This window comes from Poecilia latipinna, unplaced genomic scaffold (assembly GCF_001443285.1).
Source record: "Poecilia latipinna isolate Pla-1442-1.1 unplaced genomic scaffold, P_latipinna-1.0 Scaffold323, whole genome shotgun sequence".
NCBI classification, from domain to species: Eukaryota; Metazoa; Chordata; class Actinopteri; order Cyprinodontiformes; family Poeciliidae; genus Poecilia; species Poecilia latipinna.
The window spans coordinates 56,435-79,243 of record NW_015112939.1 but is presented as its reverse complement, the minus strand read 5'-3'; the positions used below and the strand labels follow the sequence as shown (position 1 = coordinate 79,243).

Sequence of the window (22,809 nt, the reverse complement as noted above, 5' to 3'; positions counted from 1 at the left end):
TTCCGATAAACGTAGCCTAATGGACAAAAATCTGTGTTTAAAAAAAGCCAAGCCAGTGTAAAATGTAGGGAGGACAGAGATTAAAATGCAGGTTAAAAGGCTGCTGCTTTTTTCACAGACAGGGTTGCCAAACCAGTTGTGCAGAGAGATGATCCAAAGCCCCCCCACCCATGTTGGCATTCTTCCAGAGGTCAGACCTTCAAGTGGAGGTTACATTTGGAGCAAAAAAAGAAAATAGTTGAAACAGAGTTCTTCACTTTCTTATCTGGATGCTACTATTAGGGGGTTGTTTTAGATAATCAAGGAAAATAACAATTTATAAAAATGCTCACAACATAACTTAAAAGTAGGACAATGTTGAGCACCAATACAGATCCACTGCCAATGTATTTTCAGTTTCCTGGTAGATGGCACCAGATTTTTATTTAAGATGTCCTGGTGTTTCAAAGAGTCCAGATGCCATGGACTTCAACAACATTTATGAACTCTTGGAACAATAAATGGCTCACAGTAACACAGATCATCTAGTGTACTTTATAGTGGCCATGATTGTGCTTTTTCCAAATATTCACTTTTGGTTTCAACGGTACATTTTACTTACTCGGTAGAGTTTAGTAAGCTCCACATATTTACCTTTGTGTTGTTCTGACAAATAGCATGTAGACAACTTTTAGTGGTTGTTATGCAGATTTGGTGACCTCTCAAATGTGCCAAACTTCCTACTTTAGGGAAGCAGGAAGTTCATAAAACTGGCTAAGTTTTACAGCATAAATTAGAAATGTTTCTGGCATATTTATTTTATATGAAGAGTTTGGTGGTAACTGAAATTCAGCTAAAAACAATCATCAAATTAAGGGTTGAACTTTTCTAAATGTTCCAGATATGAAGCTGGAATAACAGATGGATCAATTTGAAGGCTTTTCCCGCAATTTATGGTGCCAATAAATGTGGGTAGTACAGTGTAATATATCTCCTAAACGACCAGCATTAAGAGAACTTTGTAATATATTATTATCTGGAAAATGTGTGCTTCTGTCATCAATAGAAATGACTGGCTTCATCGTGAAGCAGACGCGAATGAAAGGAAAGAGGAAAACTTGATGAAAGATCAGAACAGTTGATGAGCCTGCGTATAGATTACAGACTTTGAAAGACTGAGATAAGTAAACCAACAACAGCTAACATCTCAATCTCTTTCTGCGGAGGGAACAGTAAACACTACTGTGTGCACAGCTGCGCACAGTCAAACATTACAGAAAAATCTATTCCTCATTAATAAAATATGCAACCCGACAGATCGTCAATATAAGAGCAGGAGGAGCATTGCAATATTTCCTACGATACCCCGAGAGGCAGGATGAGCTTAAAAAAAAAAAAATCCCTGCCTCTTCCTCAGTTGCTATGGTGACCGGAGCAGTGGGGGACCGGTGCAAGCTGGGTGGGTGATTTAATGTAAGCCCCTTTCCAATGCACATTACCCTCCTTTTTAATCTCTTCTGGATGCTTATAGAGGAAGAAAATAGGATTGCCCCTCTAATTCAGCAGACAAAAACAAGTAACAGCACCATTACGGATTACAGGGTAAAAAATCCTGCTTCATCACTCTGAGGCACCGCACAATCCCACTGAATCACAAAGGCTGGCCGTCAGTCCCTTTGTGATGCGTGTGATGTGGAGTACACGCAGCCTCCTGGGAGCAGAACCGGAGAAGTGTGGGCAGGAGCTGGAAATGAGAGGGGAGGACGAGTGGACCTGTCTCCGCTCAAGGTGACTTTCTCTCTCTCTCTCTCTCTCTCTCTCTCATTGACCTGATTTTTTCCACCCCGCCCGTCCCCAGTCATGGAAAAAAAAAAAAAAGTATGCCATCCTCCCTCTCTTTGACACTCACTTGATGCTGATAATGGGAGAGAAAGCTGGTGGGAGGCAGCCGCCGGTACATGAGTGCACATACTTCTACCACCACCTCACCCCATCGCCAGAGCAGCCTTGTCATTACGGGGCATTCCCTGCGTGCATGGCACAACTCTCCCACCGAGAAAAGAGCCCGGGGCCCTCGCAGGAGTGCCGTGTCATCCTCCCCCCGCTTCTCTCCGGTTACTATGGCAACACCGCTCCCAGCACCAGCACCTCTCAATTAGACAGACATGACACAATCACCTACGTATCGGTAAGAGGAATCCAGCTGACGCTCTGGTGGTGGCCGGGGTGGGGGGGTGGGAGATAAATCAAACCAGCAGCCACAACTCCTCTTAGGAACACTCACAGACTGATAGCCTGTAACTATCTGCTGGTCACATGCAGTCCGCGCACACATTCCAGTCAGCAGATAGCCGGCTTCTGCTCCGGCTGTCCGTTTCCTTGCATTCATTTGATTATAGAGTATAAGAGACAGATTTATAGGGCTCGTCTTACCCCGTCCTGGAGAGAGTTTGCCTCTGGTGTGCTCTGGGCATTCCCTTTATATCCTGAGCTCACTGCAGCATCCAGCTCTCTGCAGGGCTGACATAAATAAAACTTGTACGCAGCACACAGAAGAGCATTTCCTTGCACAAGGTGTGTAATCCACGCAGGTTCAAAGTCATCGGTAATAAGCGCTCTTCAAGAAGCTGCCAAAAAGTAATATATATATATATATATATATAAAATATATATATGTAAAACAATAAATAAAATAAAAAATCAATCAAAATGAAAATCCTAAATAGATGGGGGATGGTTTTCTCTGTCAACTAGGGGGCAAATAGGATAAACCTGCCATAAAAGACGGCAACGATTTGAGATCTAGCAAAAACAGCCAGCTGGCCAGCGAGAACTTCTTAGGAGATCTTCTCCCTCCCCAGCCTCCTTCTCCACTCCCTTTCTCTGCAGAATGCTTTGGGGGCAAAGGGGACAGGCACAGATGTTACTGGCTTCAAGCCACACCCCTTTTCAACACTCCCAGTTCTAATAGGATGCAGCCGAGAAGTGGCCGCCGCCCAGCTCGCTACCTCCCTCCCCCACCTTTAGACGGGGCTTTGGGTAGCTTGTTCAGTGAAGTCTTGTTTGGAAAGCTGCGAGATGAGAACAAGACTAAGGTGTAAAACCTGCAGAGCAAATGTGGGTACGAACTGGAAACGCACAAGCAGCAATGAAAGGCTGAGGAAGAAAAGGAGCGCAATAATAAAGAAAAGCTGCTACTATTCTCTACCTTGACATCCTTCTGGTCCCAACAATAGATTTTTTGTACATAAAATCCACATGATCGCCAAAATGCAACACATTTTGTGACAGCGAAAAAAATCAAAAAGGGGTTTTTTTTTTTTTTTTATCTAAGCAATTCCTGACACTCCCACTTGATTTACAGCACACACATTTCAGCTAATTGCTGACTAAGAAAAATCCAGCGGAAACTGCAAAAAACTGTATTTCCACTGTAACAAGTTGGTCATTCCTTCATGTATTTTTTCCAAAGCAAGACCTTTAGCTAACTCATCAGCACTAATTATTACTTACTTTTCTCATGCAGTAAGAGAAAGACAAGCAGACATGTCCTCATAAAAGAACAGCCGTTGTCTATCTGATTCAGGCCATAAATGCCTCCTGCCAGCTGTTGGCAAAAGTTATGTCATCCATCATTCAGTCACCTATTTTTTTTATATTAAAAGATGGATCAAGCATTGCTACAGAACACATATGCTACAACATGACTCAAAACGGGATACCGTATCACTAATAAATTACCATCAGCCTATTTTTGCAACTTTAATAAAAACACATTTTCGATACAAAAAAGAGCTTTCAGAGCCTAGCTTATGGAAACTGCAACATGGAATCCAGTCACAGAGAGAGACTGGCAATTGTTTGAAACAAAGACATAAAAAAAACTTTTTTTTTCCTACCCCTTCAAATGATTTTCCTGCACATTTGTCCACAATAAGCTGCAACAGTGGCAGTTTTTGGTTAGGATCTATGTCAAATGAGTTACAATTCCAGCCACCACAGGAAAAGCAATAGTTTGATTTTTTATTTTTTTTTTTAATTTAAAGGAGAAACAACATGTTGTTGTGGTAGTTGAAGTAAATAATGTTATGACAGCTACATTATTGCAGTGCTGATAAATCATCAAGAACAAAACAAGACTGATTATATGTTGAACAGTGAGATGTTTCCTTTCACCGCTACTTTGTTTTAAACAACAACTCCATACTTCACTGATGTAAGTATTCTGGTAACATAGTTATTGGGAGAAAAGGGAACGCTGACGCCTATGTGAAATCTACCAGAATTTGACATTTTTCAATTTGACATGGTCAAAAACAGCCATTTACCAAATTTATTCATTTACAGCCACATTTATGAATCAATGCCCAAGTTTCGTGCTCCAGATGCAGCATCATTCTTCTGCGACTTTCACACTTTTTCAGCTTTGGACATGGAATGAAAGTGTTGTGAACTACAAGGCAAATACAACTAAAGAGAAAAATGGCTCAAAAATTCTGATATTAGAAGATATGATCTGAATTACTTATTAATGTCACTTTCCACGTTTCCAGGTTGCTCAAAGTTCAAAATCTTACAGCAGCTGCATTTCCCCACCACTTGGAGATGCCTGCTTATGGCATTGCCTTCATCTTCAAGACGTCTGAAGCATTTCCAAGTCACGCATTGAAGTTGGCTGGTACAATTTTGCACCTGCTGAAAAAAAAAAAAAAAAAAAAAAAGAAACGCGGCAAATTTTCCTGTTTAAGCTGGTAGCTTTGATCCATGTAGCCGAGCCCGTGTGAAACAGTTTATCTCTGCTGCGCTGGTATAACAGACATCATTGGCAAGCCGAGCCGGTGCAGTCATGAATGGATAACAGTGGAAGCTGCTCAGTCCTGGACAGCTGCCTCTGAAAAGAATGGCATGCAGCTGGAATAACAGACAGGACCTGTTCCCATGGAGGACTTCTGTTCTGGTGGGACGTTTCTCCTCTGTCAGTAAAGAGCCACCACTCATGTTTTGCTGACCTCCTGCTCACCTGGTACACCAGCAGATGGGCGCAAACTGAGGGTGCTGACAGCTTCCACGGCTACTAATGTTGTCCTACATTTGTGTGCTGTATTAATTTGAAGTTGAAACAACAGGAGCATATCTGAACAAACTAGCTGATATCTTTGGTTTTATCCTGGATAAAATGTCAAACCTCAACACTCCTGGATATTTTTCCCCATCACACAGTTTTTAAAAGAGAGTTGCAGATCGTCTGTGATCTTTTACAAGCTGGAGATGTAGTCGTCAAGCTTGATTGACAAAATGCATGACAACCTCCAGCTTGAGGCATAATAGGACCGAAACTGAAGTAAGAAAAAGTTCTTTACTTAAAATTCCTGGTAGTGATTAAAGACAAGCTAAACCATTTCTAATAAGGCGAGAAGAGAGACATAATCAGATTATATTGCTTTTAGAAAAGTACTTTCTCACAATTAATTAGAAAGTAAACAGTAGTAGAAAGTAGGGGGTAACACTTTATTTGAAGGGGTGTGCATAAGACTGACATCACACTGTCATAAACATGACATAACACCTGTCATGAACATAAAGAAGTCTTTATGAATGTCTATGACTGTTGTCATGAAGTGTCATTCAGTAAATAATGACACTTTTAATGCAAAGTTGCTCTAAAAGTTCATTAAAAGTGCCAACTTTGATTTTGTAAATTATGATAATTTAATGCAAATTTGCTGGAATTTAAAGCAAAGAATACAAATTAACATAAATAAAAAAAGAAAATTAAAAACTAGCACCACAAAATATATTTATTGTGATCTAGCTGGTGATTAACTTCCCCCCAAAAAATCTAAATAAAGTGCCTCAAACTGAAATGAAGGGGGAGGATATTGCAAAAGGCGATGGCACTGCACAGTATCCACACGTTTATGTATGGGTGGGGCTGTATCTATAAATTCCAACCACGCAGCCCTTCCCTTGAAGGAGACCCCATCATTGACAAATTAAATGCCAGGATTGGCGAGGGTCCCTCTGGTCTTTACCCACCCTTCAGAAAGCTTGTAATTACTCTCTGAATCAGGTCCATCCCTGAAGGCCCACACAACTCTCTGCATCTGCTCAAGTGCAGCCAAGCAAGTGTAAACAAGAAAAGGTAGTCCAATATCTGATAATAGCACTTTATGGGTCAAAAATTCGGAGAGAGAGAGAGCTGGGGTGTGAAAGAAAACAACCAAGCAAGAAAATATGTTTCCAAGTGGATGCAGCCAACAAGGCAAGTTATGTTAAGGGAATTCTGTTAAAGGCAGGGAGGAGTGTTTTCAATTTATACGTCATAACTGAAGTGTCTACAATTACACTGTCACTTATCTCACCGAGCACTGTGTTTAACATAGCATTTATGTAATGCCTTAATGCAAAAAAGATGAGTACTGTGAAGAGGTAGAAGTGGACCTTGAGTCCAAAAGTAGTTCCAATACTGTTATTGGTATTGGGATGTGACTTTTTATTAAATATTAAGTAAGAATCTGCATAACTGAAGATCTATTTGATCCAATTTGGGCACTGAAACAAGCCAAAGCTTCAGATGCTACGATCCTGATAGCCATTATTGAGCTGGTTAATTTTACTGTAAAGGTTACAGTCAAACCTATTGCAGTAAAGTACATTTACAATAAACTGACAGTAAATAAATAGACGTTTATGCATTAGTAGATGCATTTGGCAGAATCATGAAAAATCAGTTTATTGGCCTACAAGCAAAACAGTATTAGTGGCAAGAGACTAACCCTGAACACACCTTTACCACTGTAAGGTATGGTGGTAGCATTATTATGCTGCGGGGATGTTTCTTCTTCAGCAGGGACAGATAATCTGGTCAGAGTTGGTGGGAATTTTGATTGAAGTAGATAAAGGACAGTCCTGGAAGAAAACCTTTTCATAGAGGCAAAAGACTTGAGACTTGGATGTTGGTTGGCTAACAATGAACATTCAGAGCCAGAGCTACAATGGAGGTGGTTTTGATCAAAGCATGTTTTGTGGTAGGATGGTCTAGGAGAAATCTAGGCCTAAATACAATTAAAAAAAACAAATCTGTGGCATGGCTTGAACATAATGATCACTGATGTTCTCCTTTTAGTTTGACTTGAGCTGTTTAGCAGAGAGGATTGGGTAAATATTCCAGTCTGTAGATGTGCAAATACTGTAGAAACATACCCCAAAAAGACCTGGAGCCATATCACTAGACTGTGGTGGTTCAATAAGGCATTAATTCAGGAGAGATGAAGACAAGTGCACACCACACTTTTCAAATATTTTACTTTGTTCTGGTGTACAATGTAAAATTCAGAAAAAAACACTTTGACCCTGAGGCTGTGAGAAACTGATTTGTTAACATGTGCTTATGCAACAAAACAACAGAAAACAACACTAAATGTTGAAGTAAAAGTAGTCATTTCTGGATCAGAAAACAACTGTATCAGCAAAGGAATCTCAAGAACTGATTCAGAGCTTCTCCATCTATTACCAACATAAGGACATTTAACTACGCAACTATAAATATATCTACTTTTCAAACAAGTCTGGTATATTCTGGACTAAAGGGCTTGGTAAAACAAATTGAAGGCTGTGGCGGAAAAATATGACAACATTAAGCAGCTGCAGAGAAACTGCTTATGGCAGACTGACAGAGTTTGGGGGTTAAAAGGCAGAGAGATTAACTTGCTGATCTGTCCAGATGTAGGCCAGCAGTGAGAAACTGGTGGTTAGGGTTTTCACAAATAGAGAAGCATGAAGCAAGTACTAGAGAGGAGCTAGGATACATACACACAAACAAAATCAAATAGAGTCGTGTTAATCCAATATAATCCAATCAGTGCTCAGTCTGCTCTGAGGGTGAAGACAGCTTCAAAGTGCTGTTTGGCTATTAGCTACTGACACATAAAGGTGATCAGAGAGTTCATCCACCAGACTAGATCTAAGTGAACGGGGTCTGAGGCCTCATCTGGCCTCATCTTACTCAGCCAACACAGATGTGAAACTGGCTCTTGGCCAGCTGGATTTATGGCAGAAGCAAAGTCCTGTGTGAAACAAAGCTGTCAAAGTGTATCGCAAGGTGTCTGGAATACAAGCTGCTTATCTGTGGTCATAATCTCAGCAGAACAAAGAAACAACACGGAAACAGAAGATGAAACACTTTGCTAACACTGAGCATTGCAAAGCAAAACTTAAACCAAAACATGCACAGAAGAAAAAAAAAAAAAAAGGATGTTTGCGGGAGTTTAACAAGGACACCTGGTGTTTAACAGGATTAACCTGGCAGCTTCTGCCCTGCGGCGTCTCAGCAATCAGCTGCAAAACGCAAACGTTAGAAACAAACAACTGTGCTCAAAGCAGCTGTATGCTGCAATATATTATATGTGTATTACATTCTAAATGCTCAATGTACAGTTTGATAGAACATTATCTTTTTCAAATGGCTATTTGTAGGGTTGCATAAGATTGAGATGGACCTCTCAAAACATTTTAAAGTGGGTAGTATTGCTGTAGAAGTACACTTTTCTTCTCTTTTTTTATTTTCAAAGCAAATAAATATTAATATCAGAAGTATCCAGAGTAAATACAAAATGTGGATTTCATTAATTTAGAGAAAAAGCAATGCAAATCAACCATCCCTGTTAAGAGAAAAATAAATGTCACTTGTTATATCATAAATCAACTTATTAACTAAATCATTATCTTCAATTTCATTGGTAACGCCCCAGCCTTGTTGCTGCCAGATCTATAGAATCGTTTCACTTAAACAGAACCTGTTTGACAACATGAAGTTGGCTAAAAGGCCCAACGTAGTAACAGATCATACCCCAGGATGGAAAAAAAAAAAAAAAATCCAGAACAGATGAGAAACCAAGTCATTGACATCTATTAGTCTGGAAAGGGTTAAAAAGTCATGTCTAAGGCTCCAGTAAACCACAGTGAGAGGCATTATAAACATATGGAGAAAAAATAAGGAGTGGCCGGCCAACCAAAATTACTCCAAGGACTGAGTCAGGAGGTCAAAGAAGAACCCGGAACAAGATCTAAAGCACTGCAGCGCTCATTTGCTTCTGTTTCAAATTATGGTCGTGTTCCAAAACCAAAACCACCGCCAAGAAAAGCAAACAACAGGTCTATCTCACATTAGCCAGAAAACATCTTGATGAGCACCAAACCTTTTGGGAAAATGGGTTTGGTGCTCATCATGCTCCAAACCTTTTGGGAAAATGGGTTTGGTGCTCATCATGCTCCAAACCTTTCTAGGTTCTGAAGCTTTGCTGCTCGGTGGCGAAAGTCACGTAGCTCAGGTTCACACTTATTTCAGCAGGTGGTCAATGATCCAAAGCAAACCAAAATGTCCTGCTCTGACCTGTTACAGACAAGATGAAAGTTTTGGACAGGGCACAGCCCTAGTAAAGTCTGGACTTAAAGTTAATGTATCATGACATTAAGCAGGCATTTGATGCCCAAAGAAAGTCTCCAATGTGGCTAAAATTGAGCAATTTTGCAATGGGCCAGTATTCCTCCACAACAATGGAAAAAAAACCCAACAGCACCAAGTATTCACTTAGATCACCTTTATATGGTAATAAAGTTCATTAGATGATGAGAAATATTTATTAATACATATAAGTACAAAAAGAAGAAATGAAAAAGCAGATAAGTACGTTTTCACAACACGCCTCATAAGGAACATGATGCTCCAGACGTAGATATGTCGTCAGACTACATTGGACCTATAATAGTTATGCCAAAGGAATGCTAATCACACAGATATGTTGAAGTGTGGGAACCGGTTTCTTTTACCAGCAGCTTAAAGCCGAGTTCAAGGAACCCAAAGCATCTGGAGCATGAACTCACAGATAAGGAGAAAACATTTTGTACCTGAAAATGCTCAGTTTCAGGAAGAGTGGAAAGAGCAACTGAAGTCTGAAAGTAAAGCAATGAATTTGGACTCTATAACAGGCAACAATCTGCCTAACAAAGACCTCTTTTTTTAAAACAATTACCAATTATTTTAATTCATTTAAAATAGGCATGACTACCATCAGTGGTTGTTAAAGGAAATTAAATTAGCTAGCAAATATACTGACAACAAGTCAATGTAAGCGATAAACAACCGAAAAGAATAGTGATCGAAAACATCCAATTATACACATTTTGATGCCAAAAACAATAAAGACAGGATTGACTTCTATTGAAAAAAGATCTTGAGTTCATGTAAATCAATAATACATTTGAGATGAAGGTAGGCAGAAGGACATAAGCTAAACATATTTTTCCATGCATTGTTCTTATAAGTGAACTACAAGTTATAACATGAGTCCAACTTTCTGCAGGGTGCGGTAACAATTTTAAGCATGCCATGGTCTGGCACAGGCTGTTTTCGAATATGATATCCATCTGCTTATCAGAGCCAGATACACACAGTTAGCTTTGTGTACAGAGAAGGCACGTGTTGGCGTCAGACCTAATCTAGTCAAAGGAAAACATTAAAAAGAAAAAGAAAAATGATGCATGGCATAATTTGAAAACCCACATGATGTTTTGATTATAAATCCACCCTGGAGGCTTGCAATTAGACAACTTAGATTTGTGTGGTAATCACAGGAGTTTCATCTAATGCTCATATTTAAATAAGATCCAGATTTCATCTCCAGATCAGATGAAATGTGCATCCCGAGAAGTTCGAGGAGTCCGACTCAGATGTTGTACCTCCTGAGACACGTTGTGATGTCGTTTTGTTAAAAGATCTGCTGTCAAACATTTCATGCAAATAATCAAGGTGTGTTGCGTGTGGCATAATTGACCCCTTGAAATGTTGAACACGCGTCAGCTTTCAGTAATTGAGCTGAAAGTTACCAGAACTTCAAGTAGCAGCCTGAACAGACTGAATATGCCGTCAAGCAAAAATGCTGGCAGCCAACCAGCTGGAAGCTTTCCTTCAAAAAAAAAAAAGGTTTAAAAAAAAAAAAAAAAAAAAAAAAGACAGACAGCAGCTCACAGGCCCACAGGGAAAAGTCCAACTTTCCAATATTTCTGCTGCAGAACTTACCAGCTATTATATGACCTAGACAAAGGGGCACAGGAGGCGAGCATGGAGTGAAACATGAATCCCTCCAGACCTATTAAACCTCCTCCCTTCCTCTAAAAGCAAACTCTTGGTTAAGGGACTCCCCCTCACACGTGCACACACAGGACCCTCATGCGCCCTTTGTTTGAACGGCCTCCATTGCTGCACTCTTTCCACATCTTGTAGCTGAGCCTCCAACGGGATTAATTTTGATCCTCATTGTCATGATAAGCTAAGGTTTACCTCATTTCGTCCCGACTGCCAAGAGAGAAGTCATTTTCCAACCTAAACCACTAAAAACCTCTTACCAAACAAGCGACCAGTTAATTAAACAAATAAAACTGTACATGCAGAAAACAATGAACTGATCCAAATATTTAAGGCTGAACCACAACAAAAGTATAAATGGATCCTCTGTTACATGACAGACTAACAGCTTGAGGCAATTAGTCCAAATAACAGGCCTCAGAAGAGGAGAGACCAGCACCCAAAATAGAGTCGTCACTCCATATTGTGGTAAACCATGAGCCACTGATGAGATTTAATGTGGTAGGATGAGATCGGTCATAAAATCTGTGCGCCTTCCTGGTTTTGTCACAACAAAACGAGACACGAGGAAGAGTCAGTGAGTCATTTCTCAACTTGTCTACCTAATCAGTTCGTGTTTTATTACATACCTATTACAAGTAAGGTGGGTTTTAACTAAAAAGGAAACTATAGTACTTAGAAAAATATAAATAAATTTAAACATTTCAATGTTTGCGTTTTTTTTTTTTTTTTTTTTAAAGAGCACCACAAAACTCAGCATAATTGACGTTCTCCCTGTAAGTTGTAGCAAAATAGCCCTGTTAGATGAGACGGAGAGCTTCGAGTTTCCAGTGTTGTCGCAGATTCTCAACAGGACCTTCGTCTGGACTTTGACTGCAATCCCACGGCATGATGCTGCCATCAAGTCTGACCTCATTTCACCAGAGCCTCTTCTTTCACATGTTTGCCGTGCCTCCTACATCGCTTGTGGGAAATTGAAAACAGGGGAGCTTAATGACTTTTTTTTTTCCCATGATCCCACTGGAAAAAGAGCAAAGGGGGCTCAATACTAATGCAGGCCACATTTTGTTGATTTCAAAACTTGTCACAAATAAGCACCATTGTGAGTTGATCTACCAGATGGTTCTGCAACCTTTACAACCCAGAGTAATTTCTGCCACCAGTCCAGCTAAATAAGACTGGTTTAGAGCTGCAGATATTACATGACCTTTTAAAAAAATTATAACTCAAATCTAATTTATTAGATATTTATCCGATTTTTTATCAATATCTAATAAAGGAGATTTGTTCTGATTTTTAAAGAACAATCATCTTATTCCTATGTTTAGCTTTGAAAAAATATTAAACTTTTCTAAAAAAAAAATGATGGCTAAATTTTCTTATATGGTATGTTGATATTTGCACACAATTTCCAGCATAATAACGACAGACAGATCTAAATAAATATGACTGGAACTTTTAGTGTCATGTGTGGAAGTTAAATGCAATTATTCCAGGAAAAGAAACTGAAAAACATCTTAGTTTATAATCTATTTGTAAAGTTTAGTTGTTTCTTTATCCGTCAAAGTTTTAAAGAGCCATTGCGGAAGATCCAAAGAGCCACTTGTGGCTCTACAGCCACAGGTTGCAGACCCCTGGTCGATCACATAAAATCCCAAATTAAAAAAGTTGAAGAGTTGTGCAAAAATTTTGAAAGGCTCCATCTCTCTGCATGCATTGCAAGTAGCACAACTGGTACTGCCAGTACTCTCGTGGGTATGGCTACAACAAGTTCAGATTGCCCAAAATAAAATCAGATAGGTCACCCAGTTCTAGATATAAAGCCAGAAGGAAAGGCAGTAGATCGAGGATCTTCACATTGGAGAGGGAGCTAAACTGTGGAGCTGCACAAACAGGAACTGGGACGGAGTCTAAAACTCTGCATACTTAATAACTGCAGGTGTTATAGAGCACGGAGGATGATGCAAACGTTGGCATCAACACCGACAATGACATCAGGTTTGTATTCATCCAACACTCAATGACAGCATATCAAGTCTAACACAGCATAACATCAGCTATGAATGTGTTTCTTGTGTTATTAAGGATGTGGCTCACAAGCATTAAGATGCATTTTCAAAGTTAAAACTGGGTAGAGGACTTCCCATGAAGAATCCATTACTGTGACCTATGAAGTCAGTCAGGCTAAAGCACATTAATGAAACATCTGCCAGCACCGAGTGGCTTCGCCGGGCGCTGTGTGCGTGTTGCCTTTTCACCTCTCAACAATCAGGAGGGTCAAGAGTCAACAGTCTCAAAGAAGGACAACCAGTGTGCTGTTGCTCTGCGGGCTTCTAAACTAACCCGCAGATGGATATGTTAATTAAAGCTTATCGTGAAAATGGTTGTGTAAAATGATTACTTAATTTTAAAAAGAAACTGTTAAAACAAGCAGTGGTTATATAAATGCAAAACACTTTGTGATTATCTAAATAAATGTCATTTTTTGGATTTTTTTTTTTTTCTTAGAGAGTCATTTCAAGGAAAACCTTTAAATCAGCAGGGAAAAAAACGAAGGAATTCCTGGAGTAAAATAGTTTGTTTTGAGTAGTAAGCCACCCGGATCGGGGCATGCCTCGTCTTGTGATCTGTTTACTTTGTAAAATAGGAATAGGAACCGATTATAATATATTTCATTTTTTCCTTAACTGCATATCTATCTTTTTACTTAAAAGAAAAGAAAAAAAAATCAAATACATATGCAACTCTTTTATCTTGTTAGTGGCAATGTTTTTTTGTTTCCTTTACAATAGTCAAATTTTCTGTATTTTTGTCATCAAATAGGATTAGAATTCCTTTATTGTCATTGTACAAGAAGGCGCAACATTTTTTACATTTTTAAAAAAAAACATAGCAGCTCTTGAAACTCGTTTAATGGTGTTAAACATGTCCAAACCACCTCAAAGCAAAAATGTTGCTACTGCATTCCATGTTTCCATAAGTTATGCCCACATAGCCTCAGCAATCCTCCAAATATGAGGCTGGGTCTTGGGTGTGGCCAACAATGGCGGTCTAGAAAACAGCTGCCCCAATAACCAGAACAAGTGCAAAGGCAGGGCAGACTGCGGGGGGTAGGGTGTAGTATGGCAGGGGGTACCATGGTGACACAGCAGGCCTAAACGGAGATGGGATGCTAAATGACGCCATTGTCTGGCCCAAGTGAAGCACACCGCGCAAAGAATGGCACATTCAAACAGTCATACAGGCCTATTGTTGTGACGGGCCCGCGGAGTAATGCAGGTTCGCACCGATGCCACACGATCCACCACAAATCATGCCGAGTGTGCTTGGTGGGGGGGGACATGAAACAGAGACTCCATCTGGAACTCCTCCACTCCTGCCAAACAAATCCAGGTGTTTCTATGCGTCACTATCCATAAAAAAACAACTAGATTAATTGTGGAGGAGGCTGCTCTAGTTGTGATAAAACAGCTGCTGATAGTGATGTGATCAATATTTTTTAAATGTGACAAAACCGTGATAAGTTCTGTAAAACTCCACTGTAAGAAATACGATACAATATTACAGATCAGACAAATGAAGCAAAAAGATTATGGCTAGAGAAAACCATAACACCTCACAGAAACTGAAAGCCACAATACAAGAGGCTGGAAAACTGCACACACATGCAGTGGTAGTTAATATTTAACCCCAGAAAAGTTACTGAGGCATATTTACCTACCAGATTTGCAGCCTTAGCTACTGAAAGCCAGCATGTTTTCATTCAGGTGATATCCACTAAATGCTTAAGGATCAGACACTGACACACACACATTGGATTGCAACAGGTTAAACAGGACTCTCCATCACATGATTTACAGTAACACAGCCCTGGCCTATTGTCTTTTCAAACACAGCTTAAGTGTAACACTCAGGTTTGAGCTACAAGAACTTTTCTTTTTCAATTATGTACTTAAGTAAAGAGAAGACATAAATCAGTGATTAAGAATAATGTTATACACAGAAAACCAAACTCAGATCTCAAAGCATTACACAATTGTCCCCCCCCAAGAAGAAAGTAGAGACTGAAAGAATCCAGACTTTATTCCCCGCTCATTGCATATTAAATACTCATTTGTCCAGTGATATAGAGGGTGCCAAGAGAAATGCTATTAAGAAGCAGTAGTTTGGAGACATGGCAAACCAGTACCCTTTTCAGGGATTGAAAAGCACACAGCACGGTTAATATTCCTGGTCTTTACCTCACTAATGAATAACGACTTACTTAAATTCCACAGAAGTGAATGGAAGTAGCAAAAAATCTCATCCATCTACGCATAATCCATCCATGTTTTACTCATTAAGGTTTAACCGTGTAATACTAATGTACAAAATCAAAATAATAGTTTGACGACACTGTTCAAACTACACAAGTCTGTCAACACTTTGTTTTTTAATGCTTTGCATGTCATGTTTGGAAGGTAGTGCTGCACAATGTCAGAAGATTATTAAATTGCAATGCTTATGCTGACAATTGTGATGACAAACCCATTTTCTCAGTTATTTTTCAACATTGTCTTTCCACTCTCCTTTGGTTTTCACATCTTAGCCACTATAAATGTATATCAGCTATGGGCATCAAGGACAGTTGGAGTCCGTGCAATTTCTACTGATATGCAATACAGGAAATATAGGTCCCTACCAAATATTGTACCCGAGCAAACTGTTTTGATTGCTAAATATTGCAGACACTGTTAATGCCATGACAATTCAGATATATTATACAACTCTGTTGAAAGGGAAGTCAAACTACTGAAATACAATCTCTGATTGATTTGACTCATACACAGCCACAGTTGCAGGTAACTCACTTGTGCAAATATTCAGAAGGAACAGTCGAAGAGAACGGCTATTGATTTAGTTTAATGAGCTGAAATGAGGATGTCAGCAGGTGTTTTTAAACAGACAGATGGCTGATGAAAAGGTCAAACAATGTCTATTTATGCCCAAAGAAACTTCACGTCACAAACAACACCTGCAGTCAGTTTAATGGCCTCCGTTTAAGCCATCAGTTGCTGTGGCCAATATGTGTTGAAGGCAAAACCAAATCTGGAAACAATGCAGACAAATGGAGGTCTGTGGGACTCAGCAGTGTTACACAGCTACTTCTTTCCTCTCGCTTTATGGCAGGTATTTAGTTGTCGTATGGTGAAGTATCCAGGGAGGCAGCTACACTGTAACACTGTGAGCCCAGTGAAACTTAACATAAATCATTAAATGAGCCCCCCATGTGCTAGTGGTACACGTGCTGACAGGCATACAATGGACTGCCACTGTTAATGGAGTGCCAGCTTTGGTCTCTGGTTCACATACTCGATTAAAAGTTTTTTACATGGGACAGCTTAATCCATCACCTTGCATCAAGGATTTATTCAATTATCATCAACTTACTTCAAGCTTCAACTGGGATCGTCACAAACTGCGGCAACTAAAAATGAGCCATACGGTCTATGTAAGTTTGAAGAACAAGAGGAACACAAAATCAACAAAAACCCAGTGCAAAAAAACACAAGGGCAGCTGCTATGGTTGAATACTGTAGAGGAAGTGATGCCATTATGTGTCATCTGATGTGCTCAAGATTGCACAGACCTGAGTGATATTAGCTGACAAGCAAGCGACAAAGTCAACAAACCAAACAAAAAACTAAGTTGTCACAGCAGCAATGTTTTTTTTTTTGTTTGTTTGTTTTCATGAGACGAGCCCAAAGACACATTAAGCAACTAATGGAAGGAAACGCACCCATTTAAAACCCTCGGCCACAATGTACAACCACATACGGGATGATGAACAGAAAATGGCAGAAGTGCATTATAATAAAAACTGCTTCCGATTTAAAATGTGCAAATGTGCCATTTTGTTATGCAATTGCTTAGGTGCCAACAAAATAGCTTAAGGCTTAGAAAAAGCGCAGTTTCAACATGAACTAATCATCTGCAAGGTATTCAGAAAAACAAGGCTCCCAGTTTAAATGTCCAGGCCTGTCAGTGCTGATCTTCACCTGCTCACCTCCCTCTCTGAGCATTAAAGCTGTGGACAAAATAACGTCAGACTTCTCCAGTGTTTACAGTCAAAACATGTCTGCAGATGATACCACAGCAGTAAAACCTTCTTACAAGCACATACAGGCCCTTTAACCATGTAGAGCTTTTTAATGCTCTGGAATGTAAATCTTTCCTGAATAATGTCCAACTCGGTATAAGACTACGATAATCTCAGCTGTGGACTCTGAGCAACCTGTGACTGTTTAACTCCATGAAATGATTTATTTCACAAGACAGAGGTAGTTACTTTATCATGGCGGTAAAGTATTAGATGTTTGACAGGCTGGTTAATTTATGAAAGATTCAAGCTTCAAGACTTTAATAAGGAAACAATTAATACTATGATGATCTATCACAAAAATAGCATCATAAACTCATTTATATGGCTAAAAATAAACAGATAAATGCAGACAGTGAATGAATCTTAATCACATTAACAGGATATTTAAGGAAAAGGTTATTTAATTCAAAGTGTTTTGAACCATAGTTTGAAAGGAATTATTAATTATGACATCTTAAAAAAATGTTATGACCATGAGACATCTGAGAATGCGATTGGAAAGTTAGGTAAATAGGTAAAGTAAAAATAAAATAATACAAATAGGCTAAATGACATTTAACTCTCAGACAAAAATCATAAAACAATAACAGAGTTTGCACCAATCATCCCATATAGAACAAGTATGGACATTTTGGTAAAATAATAGTGCAGTTTCTATTTCAAATGAATATCCATAAGCAACAGTCACCATTCAGATACATTTCAAGTAACAATATCAAAGTCCAAGCAGAGCGCAGGTAATATTTAACTGCGGTGCATTTAAAGTAGTTTTTAGAGTGAATAAGCTATGAAACCATTAGAGACTACTACTACCTTCCTGGACCTCACTTGTTCCGACAGGCCAGTTCCGACAGAAAACAAAAAGTGGGCTAAACGCAAACAAAATATATGCAAATACCGACGTGACTCCTGCCTGCCCCCGTTTCTCCCTGTCTGATAAATGTTTTCGTTCCTATTGATTACTAAGCTCTCTGAGCGTTAGCAACTCTGGAAATCCAACAGAGCATGAATGAACTCGCCCCGGCATTACCCCACAGTTCACCGGCTTGGCGTCACCGAGCGGCGGTGAGGAGGTCACCAACAACACGGCGACCAAACAAAACGGCCCGGTTCTGGCTTTCCTGCACGCCTTGCGGTGATTATTTTTGTTATGGAAACAGCACACCGTACTTACCTCGTCAGGTTGGGCATTCCTCTAAATTTCTGTGTCCGTGAGCTCATGAGATAAACTAAAAAATAAAAATAAAAAACACACACAAGAGGTCAGAAAGCGCTGAACTCAGACGGCTGGAAATGACTCCTCTTGACTGGTTGGTCCGAGCTACGCGTAACCTCATCGGTTTACTCGACCAGGTAATGCGCACGCGTCGTTCAATGTTTACCCCTGTGCCTCATGGGTGTTGTAGTGCTGGGCTTCAGTCACCAAGTTTGTGCACACAGACAAGGAATTGGTGTAAGATAAGGCTCTCTCTCTCTAATGAATGTTTTCTCAATGTAACAGCATATTCAATTCCTGATAAAGTAACGATTGGAATATTCTTGCAAATCTTAAACGTCTAAAATTTCAACTTGGTTGTAACAATACTTTTAGTTTGGTGACAAAAATAAACTTGAAATTTATTTCAATCAGCAATTACTGAATGCAATGAAGACGTTTTTTTTTTTTTTGTCAGATTAAATTAAGGTTGGGCTTTACTCAATAAACAAGCAATGAAATAGTCCCTCGCAATAAATATCGAGTTATTACTCATTTTTTATAGTCAACAACTTCTTCCAATTTGTTACCAAAAACAAAACAAGCAAACTACACAAAGGTTCCTGTAGTTGCAATGTATTTATTTAATTAGGTTGAGTAAAAAAACTCATAAAAGGTGCCAATGTGTGTGTGTGCATGGTTGTTTGTCCTGTCTGTCTCTGTGCTGCCCTGCGACAGACTGGCGACCTGTCCAGACCTGTCCGCCTCTCCCCCGGAACGTTAACTGGAGATAGGCACCAGCACCCCTCTCGACCCCACAATGGAGAAGGGTGTATAGAAAATGGATATGAAAAAACTGTCTGCTACAAGGTAAAACACTTTAACAGGCAGTAGTACTTCCATGTTAGTGTTTTTTTTTTTTTATTGGTTTTTTTTTATTGCCAGACGTTTTAAAAGCAACCTGCTTTTCATCGGAAGCTGTAACTTTGGAAACAGCAGATGATTTACTGCTCTCTGGTGGCACAAAAACAAATAGCATGGTTTTAATCTGAGCTGTAAAAACAGCCTCAAACTTACTTTACTAAAAACTCTATTGACACTGACAAAACCACCGTGTTTGTCCAGTGTTTGTGAAGCAAGGCCACTAAACATTTCAATATTTGCTTGAGGAAAACACATGTCAAATAACAGCCTTTAACCATTCAGAAATTATGTCTGATCAAGAGATTAACCCAAACCTTTACTTCGAGTCAGATCTTAAACATTCCCGCATTTCCTACATACAACTATGTTGTCCATGACTTGTCATTAATAACTTCTGAAATATTTCTATGCAGTCTGACAACTAAAAACATAAAGATCAGCATAACGAACTTCACTCCAAGCAGCTTTATAATTTTTAAATGAAAAAAAAAAAAAATGCACCACAAATAAACAGAGCAAATAGATTTTATTAGCATTTCAGCAACGTAAAGCTCAAACAAATAGGATCAATTCTAATATTCACACCCTATTTTAAAGGTATTTATGGCACAAACCAAAGGATACAGGAGTTATACGATGATGGCCCAGACTTATCTCCAACACAGAGCAACAGACTGCAATTTGTGAAATGCTATACCAGAGCTGAGATGAAATGTGTCTGCAGCACTTTGTCAGTCCTGAGATATTTCAGTGGAGTTGGTTAAATCATAAGAAATAAACCAGAGATGACACTGTAAAATCCAGCTAGGGTGGAAAACAAACAAAGAAGAGTTTAATAGAGAAAAACAGATAATATATAAATTATATTCAGAAATAGAGTGTAAGCCGACTAACGAGGTAAGAAAAACGTTTAATAAATGTTTTTGAAATGGTGAGTCGGGTCCTAGGAAGATGGTAGTGAGAGATAATGCTACAGGGTCTGTTTCCTTGGACTTGATTTAAATTATTTCCTGCACTCCTTTCTGACGGGTTGTATATTTGCATGTGTAGGTAATGCAACATTTCAGAGCCAAAATACTAGCAATTTCCCTTACCTGTACTTTTCCTTTAAAGCTAGTTTCTGAAATCAGAACATGGTTTAATCTTGAAGAAAACTGGCCTATAAAACACTTCAAGGTGCATTAATATATTTAAGTAAACCGTTAAGTTGCCTAAATCAATAATTTTCTAATCCAGTCTTTTTTCTTTGCGTCTTTCATGTTCTCTTATTTTTTTTTTTTTTTTTAAGAAAAAACATTTTAAAACCCATTACTGCTTAAATGATGTCCCCTCAGTCATTGGCACCCTTGGTAGAGATGTGAAAGCCTTACATTTTTATTCTATAAACATAATCCCTTAGGAAAATTTAGAAAAATCCAAACCTGAATAGTTTTGCCACCTTATATTTATTCTACTGGGTTTTCCATCCTCCTTCAAACTTACTTTATTTTCACTTTTAATTCCCATCAGCTTGTTTATTGCAGCGTTTTCCTCATCTTAGTCTATATTTAACTTTATCGTATGCATTTTGTTTAAATACTGTACTAATTGCTGCAGCACAGTACTGCCCCTCATGCGAGTTACAGAAATACAAATGATGTTTACCAACAGTCCTCTAAAAGAAATGCAACAAAACAATCATCCTGTTTTTCTGGGGTACAAATATGACTTGGCAAGTGAAGTTCTCTCAGCCACGCCTCAAAATGGAAAAGATAAAAGAACATGCCACTCAAGTAAGGAAGATACAGATCTGTGTTAATCTCTATGAAACGGAAAAAAAAAGGCTAAAACAACACTCCTTACCAGAACTTGCTCGTATTTACAGTAGGATAAAGCAAATATTTTAAACTTAAAACAAGTGGAACTACAATAAACAATGCTGGATGATAACTTGAGTTTATAATGCGAGTACATGCAGTGAGGTGGGACCAGATAAGAGAAAAAAACAAACAAAAAAAAACAACTCACATTTAGATAACTGCAGCAAAGAGCCGTGACAATAACGTATTTTAAGGCTTTTAGATGCATCTGTATCAGAGGCACCAATGACTTGTGGAGGACACTGCATATAAATGACACCACTTGGGATTTTGGCGCCATTTGATGCCAATTTGTTCCTTCTCTGTGCAAACGCAGCTATTAATTGTGTTGTACGCATGAACACACACTCTACAGTTGCATACACAACGTTTTCTGGCAAAGCAAAATACTGATTGTTGCCCACTTTTGTATCATTGTCTTTGGGATGTGCTACTTTCAGAGACTTTACATACTGAATCCTCTCTCTCAATTTAACATCTGTTTTACACAGAGATCACATAATACAAAGAAAATATTGTTCAAAGGCTCGCTTATAATTTATTAGTGTTCTTGCCACAGATCCAGAGTAGTTCTGCGTCCAGATTTTGCACATTAATTTCAACAAAAGAAAGAAGAGAGAAAAAAAAACGTTACTGATGTGTATGAAGTCAGTAGAATAATGCATGAGATGTCAGTCCATATTCATTAAACTAGCTTGTGTGAGCGATACTGAAGATTTACTTTCTCGTTTTCCCCATAAAATTTCAATTTCAGCTCTGTGAGACCATCCAGAGCGACTTTTACTGTTGGGAACCATTAATAATTACAAACAGCAGCAAAGAAACTGATCATCCCCCCTCTTCGGCTTTACTTCAAGCTGTTGCAGAGAGCACGAATTAAAACTTTTAACTGTATTTCATCTTTGGTGGTTCGTTTTTCTGCAATAGTGTTTATTCAGGAGGAGCAAAGCAAGAAAAAGAACGTCCTTAAACCCAAACCAGACTTAAAGGATAAACCTCCAGCTATCATACAGTATCATGTAAACCAGTGCCGTCAATACGACTTGTTCAAGGAGATGGCTGAAGTGTGAACACTGCAAGAAATACAGACAAGGGGTAGTGTTTGAATCTTCAAATAGTCGTCTGTTAGAACAATAAGAGAGGAAGGAAGGAGGAAATAAGGATGGAGACAGTTAACAGACTTTGGAGTGCTTGTCTTTGTATGTGCAGACGTGAGTAGGTGTGTCAAAGTTCAGTTCTCTCCGCATACGCGGGAAAGATTTGGTGAACGCACAAGGCTGGGGAAGGTTATGGCCACAGGGAGGTCGGAGCACCGGGCTCCTCTGGTGCGTCTCCGGTCCAGGCGGGGGGCGTTACGCCAGGGAGCGCTGACGAGGCTTAATTCGAGGACAGAGCTGCAGAGACAAACGGAAATCAAAATTATTTTGCTTTGCATAACTAAAATCGTACTAAATTTCTGGGTTGAATGCAATTGTTATTTTTTTACTATTTTATTCTTAAATGTTTAAAGTAAAGCAAAACTCAAAATAGTTACAAAATAGAAACAATATGCAACTGTACACATAGG

General features: G+C 39.1%; 2 protein-coding genes across 11 annotated transcripts in view; both read right to left on the bottom strand.

The window, feature by feature from the left end:
• daam1b (dishevelled associated activator of morphogenesis 1b) overlaps positions 1-18,598 on the bottom strand; it is a 48,666-nt gene extending 30,068 nt beyond the window's left edge. For 2 of the 3 annotated variants that reach the window (XM_015035082.1, XM_015035084.1), the window contains exon 1: positions 2,413-2,865. The gene's annotated coding sequence lies outside the window, so the exon portion shown is untranslated. Of the gene's footprint in view, positions 1-2,412; positions 2,866-18,438 lie in introns of those variants that run through there. The other variant, XM_015035083.1, reaches the window with a different exon arrangement.
• Positions 18,599-19,890: 1,292 nt separating this feature from the next.
• Positions 19,891-22,809, bottom strand: part of ppp1r13bb (protein phosphatase 1, regulatory subunit 13Bb) — a 37,845-nt gene continuing 34,926 nt past the window's right edge. For all 8 annotated transcript variants that reach the window (XM_015035078.1, XM_015035080.1, XM_015035072.1 and 5 more), the window contains one exon: positions 19,891-22,636. In XM_015035078.1, the coding sequence (XP_014890564.1) occupies positions 22,595-22,636 (42 nt within the window). In that variant the 3' untranslated portion in view covers positions 19,891-22,594. The remainder of the gene's footprint in view (positions 22,637-22,809) is intronic.